This window comes from Stenella coeruleoalba (assembly GCF_951394435.1).
Source record: "Stenella coeruleoalba genome assembly, chromosome: 6".
Taxonomy (NCBI): Eukaryota; Metazoa; Chordata; class Mammalia; order Artiodactyla; family Delphinidae; genus Stenella; species Stenella coeruleoalba.
In genome coordinates, this window is record NC_137151.1 from 94,504,026 (window position 1) to 94,518,865 (window position 14,840).

The 14,840-nt window shown below is 39.7% G+C and overlaps 1 protein-coding gene across 1 annotated transcript in view; it reads left to right on the forward strand.

Moving 5' to 3' along the window:
- The window catches only part of CDK15 (cyclin dependent kinase 15), a 112,931-nt gene that overhangs the window by 41,255 nt on the left and 56,836 nt on the right, over positions 1-14,840 (forward strand). Inside the window, 3 exon segments of the mRNA XM_079924320.1 lie at positions 5,070-5,164; positions 5,919-5,981; positions 13,987-14,110. Coding sequence (XP_079780446.1) covers positions 5,070-5,164; positions 5,919-5,981; positions 13,987-14,110 — 282 coding nt within the window.

Below are 14,840 nucleotides of genomic sequence, written 5' to 3' on the forward strand. Positions count from 1 at the left end.
CCATAATTACATTTTAAATGTTTATTTTTGCAACTAGGAGATAACACTTTCATTTGAACAGGCAAATGTTAAAAGTTTTTATATAAGAACAAGTTCCCTAGTTTTATTAACCTATGTATAAATGTCTTAATAATGTGCATTATTTTGAATATCTTTCTATAAAAATAGAAACTTGGTTTAAAAAGAACTTCCAGGACTTTCAGCCTGTTAGCAGCATTAGTGAGGAAGCAATCATAGAACTAATCTTTTTTGAAGGCTAGGCACATGACATAATCTTCCCCCCAACTCAATCTTTTTTTTTGAAACTTTACATCAACTCTAGTTGGTAAAGTGTTATTTTTGTCATAGTGATGAAGAGCGATGAACTTCAGAGAGGTTAGGTAACACATCTGAGGTCACAGAGCTAGTAATCAGACTCATTACTTATTCAAATCCATTCTATTATATTCAAAATATCCTTTCTACTTTATTATGATAAATTTAGAAATCCTTAACTCAAGCATTTTTCCTTTTGCAACAGTTAAAGTAAAAATAGAAATCTATTTTTATGATACAGTTTGTATAAGTGTTAAGCAAAATGCAGGAGAGACATTTTAAAGAAAATAATATACAATATTGTATATTTGTCAATTCTGATTCTTTCATCCACTCTACAGCACTGTAATTGCAAGTCTTTAAGTTAGAAAACTGTTTCAGCTGAGAATCTTTTAATATCATTCTCTAGTAGAAAACATTACAAAGTAATTATTCCCAGTCCATATATGAGAAAACTGAGTCAAAAATAGACAGAGGCACCTCTGCGAGGTCATACAGTGAGGTGGAGGATAGCAATTAGAAGCACTGAGTTGCTGGTTACCGCATATAGATTACGATAGGCCTGGTTGTCAAGAAGTCCTCCGTTAAATGCAATCAAATAACATCAGAGACATAACACATTTATATGTGTATAGTTGTATTTTTATAAAACAAAATAATGCCATGTGATTGGGATAACAATTCCAAAGAAGTCAGATAATAACTATTATCTAATATTTGTCTTCATATTTTTCTAAATCTATATAGGTGATTTCTTAGAATGTATAACTCAGCTCATTGACTTGATTTGTGACACTCAGTCCAGAGAAAACATGGCATCAGGAACTACAAATTCTTTTCAATTCAATGCCCAATGTGGGTTGGGCCTGAGAATTGACTCCATTATTGACTCCTGCATAAACTCATGACAACTGTCTGGTCTTCATTAATTCACAAGCACTTACTGAGCACCACATGCCAGGCGTAGGCTAGGTGCTCAAGGAGTTCAGAGCCTAGGAGGACTTTGACTACCAGGCACTCACTCTATATAGCTGTGCCCCAGGACTTTGAGAATCAGCCTTGTTCTTTGTCATTGTCATCTTTACATTTTCTTCTAAAGTAGAACAGAGAGTAACATCAAACATCCTGACCCATTTCACTTGCAAAGCTTCAATTTTCCTAAAACTTCACTAAACCACAAACCCCAATGAAATTAACAAAACAAAGAAATTAAATATTCTCATATCATTGCAAGATGAAAATGATAATTTTTTTTCTAAATTATTACTCTCTTACATATATGAGAACCAGGTTAAATTTCATTAGCTGGAATTTCATTGGTATTTAGTTGGTCATATTAAACACCTTTTGGGACACTTAAAGAAAGAAATACTTTACATTTTTTAAATGAGCTGACTGACATTTCGTCATGGGTCATTTTTTCTGATTTTGGGTTTATGTTGTTCTCTTCAGGTTTTCTCTTTGGCTTTCTGGGTGTTCTCATGATCATACCAAGTTAGTATATGTAAAATTCTTAGACCAGTGCCTGGCATGTAGTAAATGCTCAATGAGTGTTAGCCATCATCATCATCATCATCATCATTATCATTATAGAAGTATTTTAGAAGCACTTAAAGTAATTCTATTGTGATTCCATTTGTCTGGAGCTTTAAAGACTCCCTTGTTTATCTTTGTGTCGACTTTGAAGAAGAACAAAAATAAGTATATCTAGACTATGTGAATTATAAAAACAATAATTTTACAGGAATCAGAATGCTCTGATTTTAGGATTTTTCCTCTTCTCAGTTGGCTTTGCATCCCTCAGCTAATTATCCTGTAGAACACACCATATTCTGCTGTGAAGTTTATGAGGTAGCCTTGAAATTAGAAAAAAAGACCTTTCCTTCCTGGGTTTAAGACCCACACATCTGAGGTGGTAGGCATCTTAGATATCTCTGGTGGATGGACCAAACAACATACCAATATCATGAGAAAACTGCTTTAAACATCATCTACTCTTTCACGTAAATTCCCTATTATTACTCGTCAAAAGTCACAGTTTCCGTATAAGTATTTCAGTGGTTCTGGGGTGTTAAAAAAAAAAAGCAGTAGTAGACATGTCATAACACACATGACATTTATAACTAAAATAAACATGGAATAAAAGCATCTTCGGGCTTCCCTGGTGGCGCAGTGGTTGACAGTCCGCCTGCCGATGCAGGGGACACGGGTTCGTGCCCTGGTCCGGGAAGATCCCACATGCCGCGGAGCGGCTAGGCCCGTGAGCCATGGCCGCTGAGCCTGTGCGTCCGGAGCCTGTGCTCCGCAACAGGAGAGGCCACAACAGTGAGAGGCCCGCGTACCAAAAAAAAAAAATCTAATTTGGTATATGCTTTGTAGTGTGTGTGTGTGTGTGTGTGTGTGTGTGTGTGTGTGTGTGTGTGTGTGTAGAGAGATGAGAGAGAGGGAGGGAGGGAGGGGGAGAAAAAGAAAGAGAGAGAGAAGTTCATGAACATAATTTGTAAATAAAAATATACATAAAATACAAGCATTCTCAACCGATTGTCCGAAGTCAGTGTTTTAAGTATGGATGGTGTTGAAAACTCTAGCAGAAACATGATATAAACAAAATTTTAAGATGTTAATCTGGGAGTGGAGGTTTAGTGAGGTTCAAATTGATAGGGAGGCTTAGAAGCTGATGGCTGGGATACTTTAATTTGCAACAGGGGTGATGCTTTATATTTATACATGGGTGATTCCATCCACATGTCAACCCTGTGAAGTCAGGTCAAGAAAGGCATTATCTCCTTTTCACAAGGAGTGAATGGAGACTTGGGTTGGGATTCTTTCCTGAGCTCGCTCGGGTAGAAAGTGACAAGGCCAGGATTCCCATTAGGCCTGTGGCTCTACGGTCAGTTCTCTGTTAAGACACCCAGTAAATATATTTGAAAACATGAAGTGCTTACTGTTGGCTGAGCACTGTACTAGGTAATGTGGCAGCATCTGAAAGAGAGGGAAAGTTGCTCCATTTCCACGTAGTCTTTGGTCTGCGACTAGGGACAGTAAACAGATGCCTGTGAAACAATTTACTACGTTTACAAAGCAATGTACTTGTAAAAGTGAAATAATAAATTTAGCTCATAAGAATTCAGGGGGGAAAACTATAAGTTAGAACATTAGTCATTCAAGCAGAGTAGGGTAGCAGGTACAGTAGGGCTCCTATGATGGTAAGATTCCCAGCTCAAACCGAGGTAAAGAAGGAAATTCACTGGCTCACAGATCTGATAACTACAGGCTTGCAGGGTGCAAAGGACGTCACCAGGAATCTGTCCATCACCCAACACTGTTTTTCTCTGCCTTAGGTTTAGTCCCAGGCATTGGTAATCCGACCACAGCAGCTCCCGGTTAAATCCTACAAACTCAGCCCTTATACTGGAAAAGAAAGCATGTCTTTCCTAATGGCACAAGCAAAGTTAGAGCTCTCTTAAGGCTTGGATTTTGTGCCTGTCTCTGAACCAATCACTGTGGCTGGGGGATGTTGTGCTCTGATTGGCCAGACCTAGGTCACATGCCCAATCTTAGGTAGGGGTGGTATCAGCCCCATCAGAATAGCATGGGCTGGGTAGGGAGAGGGTTGGTTCCCCAGAGTAAAATAGGGGTGTCCCCACTAGAAAGGAGAATGGCTGCCAGGACGTAAAACAACAGGATCATTACAACAGGATAAGATTCCTGAAGGAAGTAATTGTAAACATTTGAGTGTTTGAGTTAGTCTGTTTTTAATCTTATGGAATTCTAGGAGAGAGTAGGTGGAAGAGATTCATGATATGCAGGCAGACCCTGCAGAACACTGATTTGAGTTTTTACACTTCACTTTTCCTTTCCTTTAAGTCTTAAAGACACTATTTCTTCAAGCAGGGATGCCCTGAGCTGAGACTCACCATCTCCTTATTGTGTCTTTTCTGGTCTCCACCCTCCTGAGGGTCTTCCTATCTCTGGAGCCCCCAGAGTCATCCTTTCAAACCCTCTCCCAGCCACTCACTGGCCTTTTATGGTGACTTCTCCCCTTTAGAGCTGCCTTTAGTGACCTAATAATAACCTGTTATCGAAGATGCAAGAGACAGTTCTCAGCCCTTCCCACTCATCCGGGCTCCCCAAGTTTGGCCCTCTCCTCTTTTTAAGTGTGAATTTCCTCCTTTCCACAGGTTTTCAATTCTCCCATTAAGAAATCCCATCCACTTTCTATATTATGATTCAGCAATCCTTCATCCCATGTTCTTATCCCTGCCTTCCATCAGTCATATCTACAGGCCCTGCTGACCCTCTGTGGGACTTTGAATTTTAGAGAATGGTCACATGTTGCAAAGTCCTACTCTAGAAGGCACAGCACTCCTTTCCCTGCTCCTCCAATGGCCTTTATCTCTCCAGGCTTCCTCTCTTGTAGCTCTGAAGCAGAGATGATAAGCTTCCGAGAGGAAGGCATTTGCAAAGTGCTCTGAGTGCTCTGATGAAATTGATTGGGTAAATGGAAACATATTTTTTGCAACTGCCTTAGCCTGTAAGAAAAATAAGTTATGTAAATGCAATGATTCACCATTTAATAAATAATGAAGATTGTTTTATAGCTTTAAATATTATTTCACAGCAAGAAATTTTTTTCCAACATTAAAAAACCAGAATGGTTGATTTGAAATGTTTAAAAAATAAATAGTGCTTGATATTTTTAAAGCAGTACTTCATGATCAATGATTGAATTAAAATTTTGTTTATTTTTCTAGCTTCTCTCCTGAAGGGTTTGAAACATGCCAATATTGTGCTGCTCCATGACATTATCCACACCAAAGAGACACTGACATTCGTTTTTGAATACATGGTGAGTTGCCCCAGCATTTTATAAAGCATAAGGGAAAAGCCTGGTGCTTGTGTAATGAATCTGTTAATATTTTATGGCATGATAAAACTTCCATTACAATGTGGAAAGTGTCATGGAACTTTTCATTATTGTGATTAGTGGAGCCTATTGTTCTTATGCTCATTCTTTAGTCCTGCTCCTTTACCCACTATATTTGCTGCCTTTTCCCCCACCTCACCAGCAATGATAAACACTTTGGGGTTGCATCCTAAATAAAACTTTTGCACTTATTTTTTTAATCTATTTTTAATCACTATCTGAGCAGAACCCAACATTTTTTCATTGACAATAAAGACATAAACCACAAGGTTTTAAAAAATTGTATACAAGTTTACTAAAGAATACATCATTTTGTATTTCTGAAAGAAAAAATTGTTCAAATATTAGCAGAAAGGAATCATAAGGCATGTGTACCTGACTTGCCTCCAAGGACACTGAAGAGTACAAAATCCCCATGTCATTGTGTTCAGGGGCAGTCATTTAAAATGAGCCTCTCTTGTGCCGAGAAACAGGCTTCCTTCTAAGAGCTTCCAGTTAGGAAGGCGCACTGTGTTTGACTTTAACTGTGGTGTCTCAGAAAACCTGGTTGTGTACCTCTTGCACCTTATTCTCAAAAATTCTGAACTTTGTAATACCTTTGAGAGTCAAGTGTGTGGTCTGCTTTGAGACACTGACCAAGCACTGCTAATGTCACTCTCTCCACCATTTTGTGTAGCACACAGACCTGGCTCAGTATATGTCTCAGCATCCAGGAGGGCTTCATCCTCACAATGTCAGGGTGAGTACTTTGAGGGTCGGGACTCTCCTCTGGCTTGCCCACAGCAGAAGAATCTTGAAACAGACTACCATCACAAACTGAAGTTCCATGATACTAATAAGAAGATGGATATCATTGATATTCTAGGGGAAAGTAAAAAAAAAAAAAAAAAAAAAAAAAGATTTGCCTCAAGATATGGAGCAATGTCTGGCTGTTTTCTGGGCAGCCTAACCTTGTCAGTCATTGTCATCATGCAAATGTGTCTTTAGAAGTATAAACCAATGACAAAGAATTGCATTACAAGAAAAAATGTGAAGTTAGGCCATCGTAAAATAAATACTATCTTCATAGCAGACTACTGTGGTCTGTGATAGTTTGTGTTGTACCTATGGTTCCCCACGACAACTAGCAAACAAAGTACCCTTGTTGGATCTTTATCAGTCATCCTTTTGCCTGTTCTATCAGATCCGATTATATGTGGGACCAACTTCCATTTTTCCAGTCATTGGAATAGAAATAATAATAAACTCTTAACTAGCTGTAATTCTACATCTGTTATAAATTTTAGAAAGCATTTGTATTTCATACTTTTCATTACCTAAGGTTTTATTGGCATTAATTAATAGACTGGCCCTTAACATAACCATATGAGATTTGTATATGATGTACTCATTCATTTAACTAATATTTATGTGTTTATTCATTCATTCATTCAAGAAATATTTATTGACTACTTAGTGCCATGTTAAATCCTGAGGTTTCAATAATGAATAAGTTGTGTTTCTTATTTTCAATGAGCTAAAGCCCAGTAGGATATATGGACTTAAATAGGTAGTGAGAAGAAAAGTTATAAGGGCTATGGCCATGTTAACTAGGAATACTCTGAGGACTCATAGTAAGGGGACCTAATCCAGTCGTGGAGGCAAGGGGGAAAGGAAGGTTTGAAGACAGGGGTTTGAAAAGAGTGAAAACATTTTAAAATAGTTAGAGGAAAATGAAATAGAAAACTAACTAGGGAAACCAAGAAGGAATGTCTAGTAGTGTGTTAAGGACACTGGTGAGGATGAAATCCATTAAATTATCTGCATGATCATGAGATTTCTTTCTTTCTTTCTTTCCTTCCTTCCTTCCTTCCTTCCTTCCTTCTTTCTTTCTTTCTTTCCTTCCTTCCTTCCTTCCTTCCTTCCTTCCTTCTCTCTCCCTCCCTCCCTCCTTCTTTCTTTCCTTCCTTCCTTCCTTCCTTCTTTCTTTCTTTCTTTCTTTCTTTTCTTTCTTTCTTTCCTCCCTCCCTCCCTCCCTCCCTCCTTTCCTTCTTTCTTTCTTTCTTTCTTTCTTTCTTTCTTTCTTCCTTTCTTTCTTTCTTTCTTTCTTTCTTTCTTTCTTTCTTTCTTTCTTTCTTTCTTTCTTTCTTTCTTTCCTTCCTCCCTCCCTCCCTCCTTTCCTTCTTTCTTTCTTTCTTTCTTTCTTTCTTTCTTTCTTCCTTCCTTTCTTTCTTTCTTTCTTTCTTTCTTTCTTTCCTTCCTTCCTCCCTCCCTCCCTCCCTCCTTCCCTCCCTCCCTCCTTTCTTTCTTTCTTTCTTTCTTTCTTTCTTTCTTTCTTTCTTTCTCTCTGGCAGTGCTTAGCAGTTCAAATAGAGGAGCAGAGAAAGTAGATAGTTGGATTGATTGATAATTGGGGTTTTGCTAGACATGTGAGAGAAAAAGACAAGTGGGCAAGATATTTGGCGATTGTCAAGAGAGAGGTTAAAGGGATGGTCAGAGGCTTCTAAACTGAGTCCAATCTGAGGGAAGGAAATGAAGATAGGCAGGTTGCTGATAGCTAGGGAGAGGGCAGAAGAGTCAAGGAACTAGAGGTTTGATTAAATAGAAGAACAGCTGGAGAAAGAGTAACTGTGAGAAAGATAGAACATTTTCAGGCTTGAGTGACTCTCATTCCAAACACTGTGCTAAGTGCTTAGCAAAATAGAAAGACATAGAAAACATGATTCCTCAAGGGACATAGAGCCAAAAACAGGAGATAAGACATACACACCAATACTATTACAGGACATTTGTGAATAACACCAAGTAAGAAATAAGACCTAACGTGTAGACATGCAAAGAAGTAAAAGATATCTTCTCATTTTAAGAGGTTTTAATAAGCCAGACCTTTAAAGTTGCAATGCATTTCAAGAGGCTGGAATAGGGGAAGATGCTAGAGGAAGAAGGAATGTTTTCAGCAAAGGTACAGAGCAGGGAAGTAGAGGATGCATTCAAGGAAGAGGACCCCAGAGCCATAGATTGTTAGTGTTGAAGGGACCACAGTGTTTTTCACTCTTCAGGTTCTGACCCACTAGTGGGCTGTGAAATCAGTTGGTGATTAGCAACCAGCATTTAAAAAAATGAAATGGAATGGATGAGAAAAGAATAGAAAATATTATGGTATATTACATTTAGTAAGAATAAGTATTATTTTGTGCAACTTTTTTTCCATTTGAAGCTGTGCTTCTATCTATGTATGAATGTGAAAACTGGAAACATATATATTTCTTAGTGGGGGGTGCAATAAAAAAAAAAAAGGCTTCAAAACACTGGGTTGGTCTAACTTTCTTTTTCTGAAGAATTAGAATCCAAGGTTTGAAAGGACAAATGTTTTGCCTGAAGTTGTAGAACCAGCTTTTGCCATTGCTAAAAAGGATTCTTGGTTAAGATTCTTTTCTACCAGTGCCATACTGCATCTCTGGTCCTGTTGGCCTGAAATAGAGACTATCTTAGTGAAATGGAGTATATTAGTCCGGAGAAATAGATTGGGTAGGTGGCTGAGAGCCTTACTTTCTAAGATGTGGACTTTATCCCTTAGACAGTAGAGTCATTAAAGGGGTTTGATTGAAAAAGAATGACACGATCAGGAGGAAATGTATGTAATTGTGGTCTGTGGGATGGATTAAAGAAAGGAGACTAGAGTCAGGGATTCCAGTTAGGAGTTTATTGATGTGGGCTAGCCTAGTGCCTCTCAAGCTTCAGTGAGCAGATGAATGACCTGGGGATCTGATTCAGTTAGTCTAGGGTGAAGCCTGAGCTTTGCATTTCTAGCATACTCCAAGGTGATACAGATGCTGCTGGCGGAGGACCAAACTTTGAGTTAGCAAATTTCTAGGTAAGAAGTGATAAATTATGGTAGTGAAGGTACAAATAGAAAGGAATGTGAAAAACGAAAACAAGAGTTCAGCCAGGACATGGTGACTAACTGGGCTTGTGGAGGGAAAGGGTGAGGTCAAACATGACTGATTTGGGGTGTGATTTACCTGGAGAATTATAGCTCTATTAACAGAAATAAAAGAAGTCGACTTAGAGAGAAGGCAGAAGAGTCCTGTTTTAGACATGCTGAGCTTCTCATTGAGGTGGGATAGCCAGAGGAAATGAGCAGCAGGCAACTGAAGAGGAGACTGGTTCTCAGGAGGAAGGTGTCTGCTAGAGATGTAGATTTGAGCGTAACTGATGCATGGAGTTTGTAGTTAAAGACGAGAGAGTGGATAATCAAAAGAGCAAACACAAAGAGAAAAGAACCGATGTTAGAACTTTTGCTTTTGGGGGTGAGAAGAGGAACAGGACAGCAAGGGGCAGAGGGAAGCAGCTTTTAGGAATATAGAAGATCCAGAAAAATGCATTTTTATGGAAGTCAAGGCAAGAGACAGTTTCAAGGAGGGCATGGTTGAGAGTGTCACAAAGTTGAAAATCATATTTGATAGCAATGACTTTGTGGGTTTGTGAGGGGTACACTAATAAATAGAGGAATTTATTAGGGGTATATGGAAGCACAAAGGAAGAAGTTATCCAATCAAAGCAGATAGGACTAGGAATGTGTTCCCCACAGTAGAGGCAGCAGTGAAAATGCTGGGATGCCAGGGAGGGTATGGTATATTCCAAGAACTGAAGATAACTTAGGAGTTAAGCCTGGATTAGAATGAACAGAGTTGAGGGTGGTTAGAGCTGAGACTTGAAAGGTAAGTAGGAGCCAGAGCATGAAGGGCCCAGCTATGTCATGCTATTCCATATGAGGAGCCATTCAATCATTTTAATAGGAGGTTATAAATTTAGATTTCCTTTTTGTAGAGCTCATTCTGATGACACTGTGGTGAATAGATTGGAAGGTGAGCAATACTGTTTTTTTTGAAATGTTATGGTCCCCTGACCTCACTCTTCCCTTGTTTTCTCTCTACTCCCACCCCATACTCTCATTTCCTCCAGTCATTCTCTAAATGCTGGTGTCCATTAGGGTTCCAACCTTGACAGTGAGGCTAATGAGGACAACAGTGGTGCAGATGTGAATTGATGGTGGAGGAAACTGGATATATGTGCAATTAATTACTTGGCCAGAATTAATGGGAGATGGAAGAGTCAGCAATCCTTTTTCTAACTTTAAGTAATTAGGTGGATGATAGTGCCATTCACTGAAACAGAGAAATGGGAAAATCGATTTTGGAGGGATACAGTGAGTTAAGTTTTGGCATATTGAGCTTGAGGTGATTATGGGATGTCCAGGTGAACTTCAGACTATAGGGGTCTAACAGTTCAGGAAAGAGATCTGAGGTGGAGCTAAAGACTTTTAAGTAATCAGAATACAGTTGTTAATTGAAGCGATATTAGTGGATAAGATGGCTAAGGGAGCACGTAAAGTGATAATAGAAGGTCAAGGATGGAACCCTAAGGAATATCAATATATTAGACATCAGTAGAGAAAGTGGAACCTATAAAAAGAACAGTCAGAGAAGTAGGAGAAAAATTAAGAGATTGTGGTACCAAAGTGGGGAGAGAGCTTCAGGAAGGAAGATGGTCAATAAAGCCAGATGCTGCAAAGAGAAGGAGTGAAAGGTATCCATTGGATTTTTGTAGCAAAAGACATTGGTGACCACAGTAAAAACATTATGAATAAAGTGATTGTAGCAGAAGCCATTTTGTAGGGGGATGAATTTCACATTTCAGAGGAAAAACAATTCCATATGATGGCAAGGCCCAGTGTGTGACCATGGGGAGTGAGGGGCTAAAGTGTGTTGGAGAAGCAGATCGTTGGAGTGTGGAGGGTGACTGGACATGTCCACATGGGCACTGATGTTAGGGAAGCAACAGCTGGGATCCGGGTGCCCAAGTCTAGAGTGAATGATGGAGAACGGTGGGGGGTCGTGTGGATGACAGTGAGAAGAGGGATAGAGGAAGATGTGGCTCAATGGCATGAAAGTCCAAACAACAAGGGTTTTTACTTGAGGGTGGAGAAGCAATGGTTTTGAAGTGGTATTGGGAAGTCACCCAGTACCCCACCTCGCAGTAATCAAAGGTATGAGCAAGTTGTAGAAGAACTAACATCCACTTGAGAATGCTGTAGGGAATCAGTGAACTCAAGGTCTAATTTAAGCCAAAGGAGACAGAAGGAAGTTCATCAGAGGGTGGGTTTTAGGAAGTTTTAAAACCAGGATTGAGGAGTGAAAAGTGAACAGTGAAAAGGTTTGGGGGAGAGAGGGGCGATGGATGCTGGGTTAAATGAGAGGAAGCAGAGAGCAGTATGGAGATGAGCTTTAGAGACGAAAAAGGAATAGTCAGAGAGGCTTATATTTTTAGTGACCACAGAAGACAGGATGGGAATCATAGTGAGATTAGCCTGTGTCAGATTTCTAATAGAACAAATCCCAGGAATTCCCTCGTGAGTGGAAGGACTCGGGCTTCCCTGGAAGAGTTGGCTGACTGATCTGATTGTGTTTTTGTGGGACTCCTAGCCCAGAAGGTACTAGCCCAATGGAATTATTTTGTTCCCAAGAGCCTCATTGTGTTGGAAACAGGACTAACCCCTGGGCTATGGGAAACCCCTCTGGAAAGAGTCACGATGTGGATGGTGACTGAGCAAACACCATCAGATTGGGTCGTATTACTGGTGAAGTTTTGGCAGTGGGAAAGGAGGAATACAGGTTGTAAGGGATTAAAGAGTAAGTGGGTGGTGAGGTTACTCAGCACACACTGCAGTTTTGACAAGTGTGGCTATGAAATCCCATACCTTAAGACTGCAGTGTTTTGCCATTTACAAATGCTTGTAGACATGCGGAGCCAGGGAGGAAAGGAGCTAAAGAGCAAGAAGGTGAGCGGCAGGTGTGTGACTAATCAGTGAGACAGTCTATACTTGGGACGTGAAAGGGATTTCAGGCTGGCCCACTATGAAGCTCTGTCTCTGACTCAGCTAGCCAATTCTCTCCTTCCCTGTCAGGTTTTAATTTTCTAACTTTTCTCTGGTTTCTCAGGATGGTGTCATGGTGTCAGGCAGGTCTGAATTTGAGACCTGGCCCTGACTCTTTTTAGACATGTTTTTAATGTTTCCCTGAGCCTTATTTTTCTTATATATAAATCGAGGACAAGCGTATCTTCCTCACAGGGTTGTTTTGAGGATTACAAAAGGTCCTGGGTATTCAGTACATGTTTTTTCCCCTCCCTTCCTTCTGTCTCTGTCCCTTGCTGGTCACCATCTCTCTGTCTTCTGTCTCTCACCTGTCTTCATCTCCCTCTTTCCTTACTACTATCACACTGAAAAACATATGTTTAAGCACCTACTATGGCATTTTATCTTTTACCTGGAATTTAAGTTGGTCCTTTTTATTGTCTTTTCCATGAACATTTATGTTTATAACCGATCGGAGGGTTGAAATGTCGTTATGGGATTTTCGTGCTTTGGCAGCTGAGTGATGTGATGAGCGGTAAAATGAATAATACAGTGTGTGTGTTTGAAGCACCAGGAAGAGAAAGAATTGGGATGAGAAAGACTCATAGAACCAGTGAACATTGGAAGTAGGAGCCTCAAGAAAATGTTAACATTCTTAAACGGCTTGGGGACCCTGATATGGGAACTGCATGGAGCCCATGCAGCCACAGCTGTGCAGTGGGAGGTAAACTCCCCAGGATCCTGCTTTGGTCAGACCATGGCACTCATCAACTTGATTCCAACGTGTCCAAGTCATTGTTAGGTCATTGCAGGTTCGAGCATCTCTGAAGTTCCTAGTTTCCAAGATGTGATGGAAAAAGTGGATTTATCTGCATGGCTCTGCATCTACTATTTTGCCCGTGTCCCAGGAATGCGGGGGCTGGCCTTGTCTTTTCAAAACTGCCAGAACATGTTCTCAGTTGGCATAGGTCTTTGTAAACACTAATGTTGGTGTTTGAATTCTCAGTTGCCAGTGGCACTGGAAAGTAGCAAAAGACACTTGGAATACTAGCATTCTTTTTTTTTCTTTCCTTAAGCTTGTGTTTTGGTGGGAACCTAATAATGTCTTTCGTTTCTCTGCCTTGTAACCACAAGCAACATTTTAAAATTTAGGCCTAGAATGTATTTTTCCTTTTGTTACCCCCCACCCCCTTTTTTCTTCTCTATACTATTTATTCCTTATTCTCTTTTGATTTTTTTTTTTTGGTCTAATTTATTTTGGTATCTTTTCCCTCTGAATCTCTACTGTATATTTCCCTTGTTTTCACTTTGAACTTAATACTTTAAAAATTCGTTTAAAAAGATAATGGTTCCTTTATTTCCTAATTCCATCTAAGGATATATTTCCCAGTCTGGTCTCCCTGTGTTCTGTTTTTAAAAGGGTTTTATATCAGAGAGCCTGGAAAACTTAAGCAGTTGTAAATGTTAGAATATCATTTCCAGGTCAACTTTGATCTTATATGCCAAGTTCATCAGTGGGGAAAAAATTAAATCTTTCACATCTAAATCAATAACTAGTGTTCCAACGGAAACTTCAAAGTTTCACTTTAGATTTTTAAGGAAAGGTAATTCCTTCAGTGTCAAAGAAATGAGATGTCAGGAAAAGCCAGAATCCCTTTGTTTGGGACATGGTCTACTTACTTGACTTTCCTTGTCCTTCTTTTCCTGTTCGAATGCAAAATCTTCCATTTTTTTTCGTCTCTCAAGAGACCCTTTTACTATATTCTTTCAGATGACTGTTTTTGATTTAGAGGAGAAATCAACACATAGTGGCTCAAATCTGCTTAGATAAGGTGTTCATTCCTTCCAGCTTTTCATGTTTCAACTTTTGCGGGGCCTGGCGTACATCCACCACCAACACGTTCTCCACAGGGACCTGAAACCTCAGAACTTACTCATCAGTCACCTGGGAGAACTCAAAGTGGCTGATTTTGGTAAGTCGCCTCCCGAGTCTCTTCCTGGGCTATGAACAATGATGCTTTTGTGTGCACATGTTTAAAGCATCAACTAGGGCTGGCTTTTGAAAAGTGGGAACCGGGGAACATGATGCTTTGTCAGGATTTCAAACAACCATATAGGAAGATTGAGGCAAGAAATAGGACGAGATTGGTAACTTCTTAGGGTTCCATCAAGCCTCAGTCTAATCAGATCCTAAAACTTGGTTACCCCTACTACCTCACTGCCATTTTTGATGTAAAGACTTTTGTAGAGTGAACGTACTTGGTAGGTTTACCTAAATCTAGGTGGATGTACAAATTCCATCAGACTAGATCAAAGTTATCCCAGGATGACATGATAAAGAGGTTAAGCCCAGATTGTAGGATGGACTCCTTCTGGAATGGAGGCTCCAGGACACCTGTTCCTGCTCACCTATGTATCTATATAGTGGGACTGTATGGGTACCTGAGGCTTTTATTCTCATCAAAGTGATGCAGATTTCCCCTGAGTATCACTGTGTCTTTCCATTTTAGCACGTATCACAGTTTATAATTATACATATATACACACATATATACTTCTGTGATGATTCTGTCTCCTCCACTAGACTATAAGCATTATGAGGGCAGCCTGGATCCGTTTTTGCTTATCATTATATCCCTAGTGCCTGGCACCATAGCAGTTGCTTAATAAATTTTTGTTGAAAAACTGGTTCTGTATAAGCTG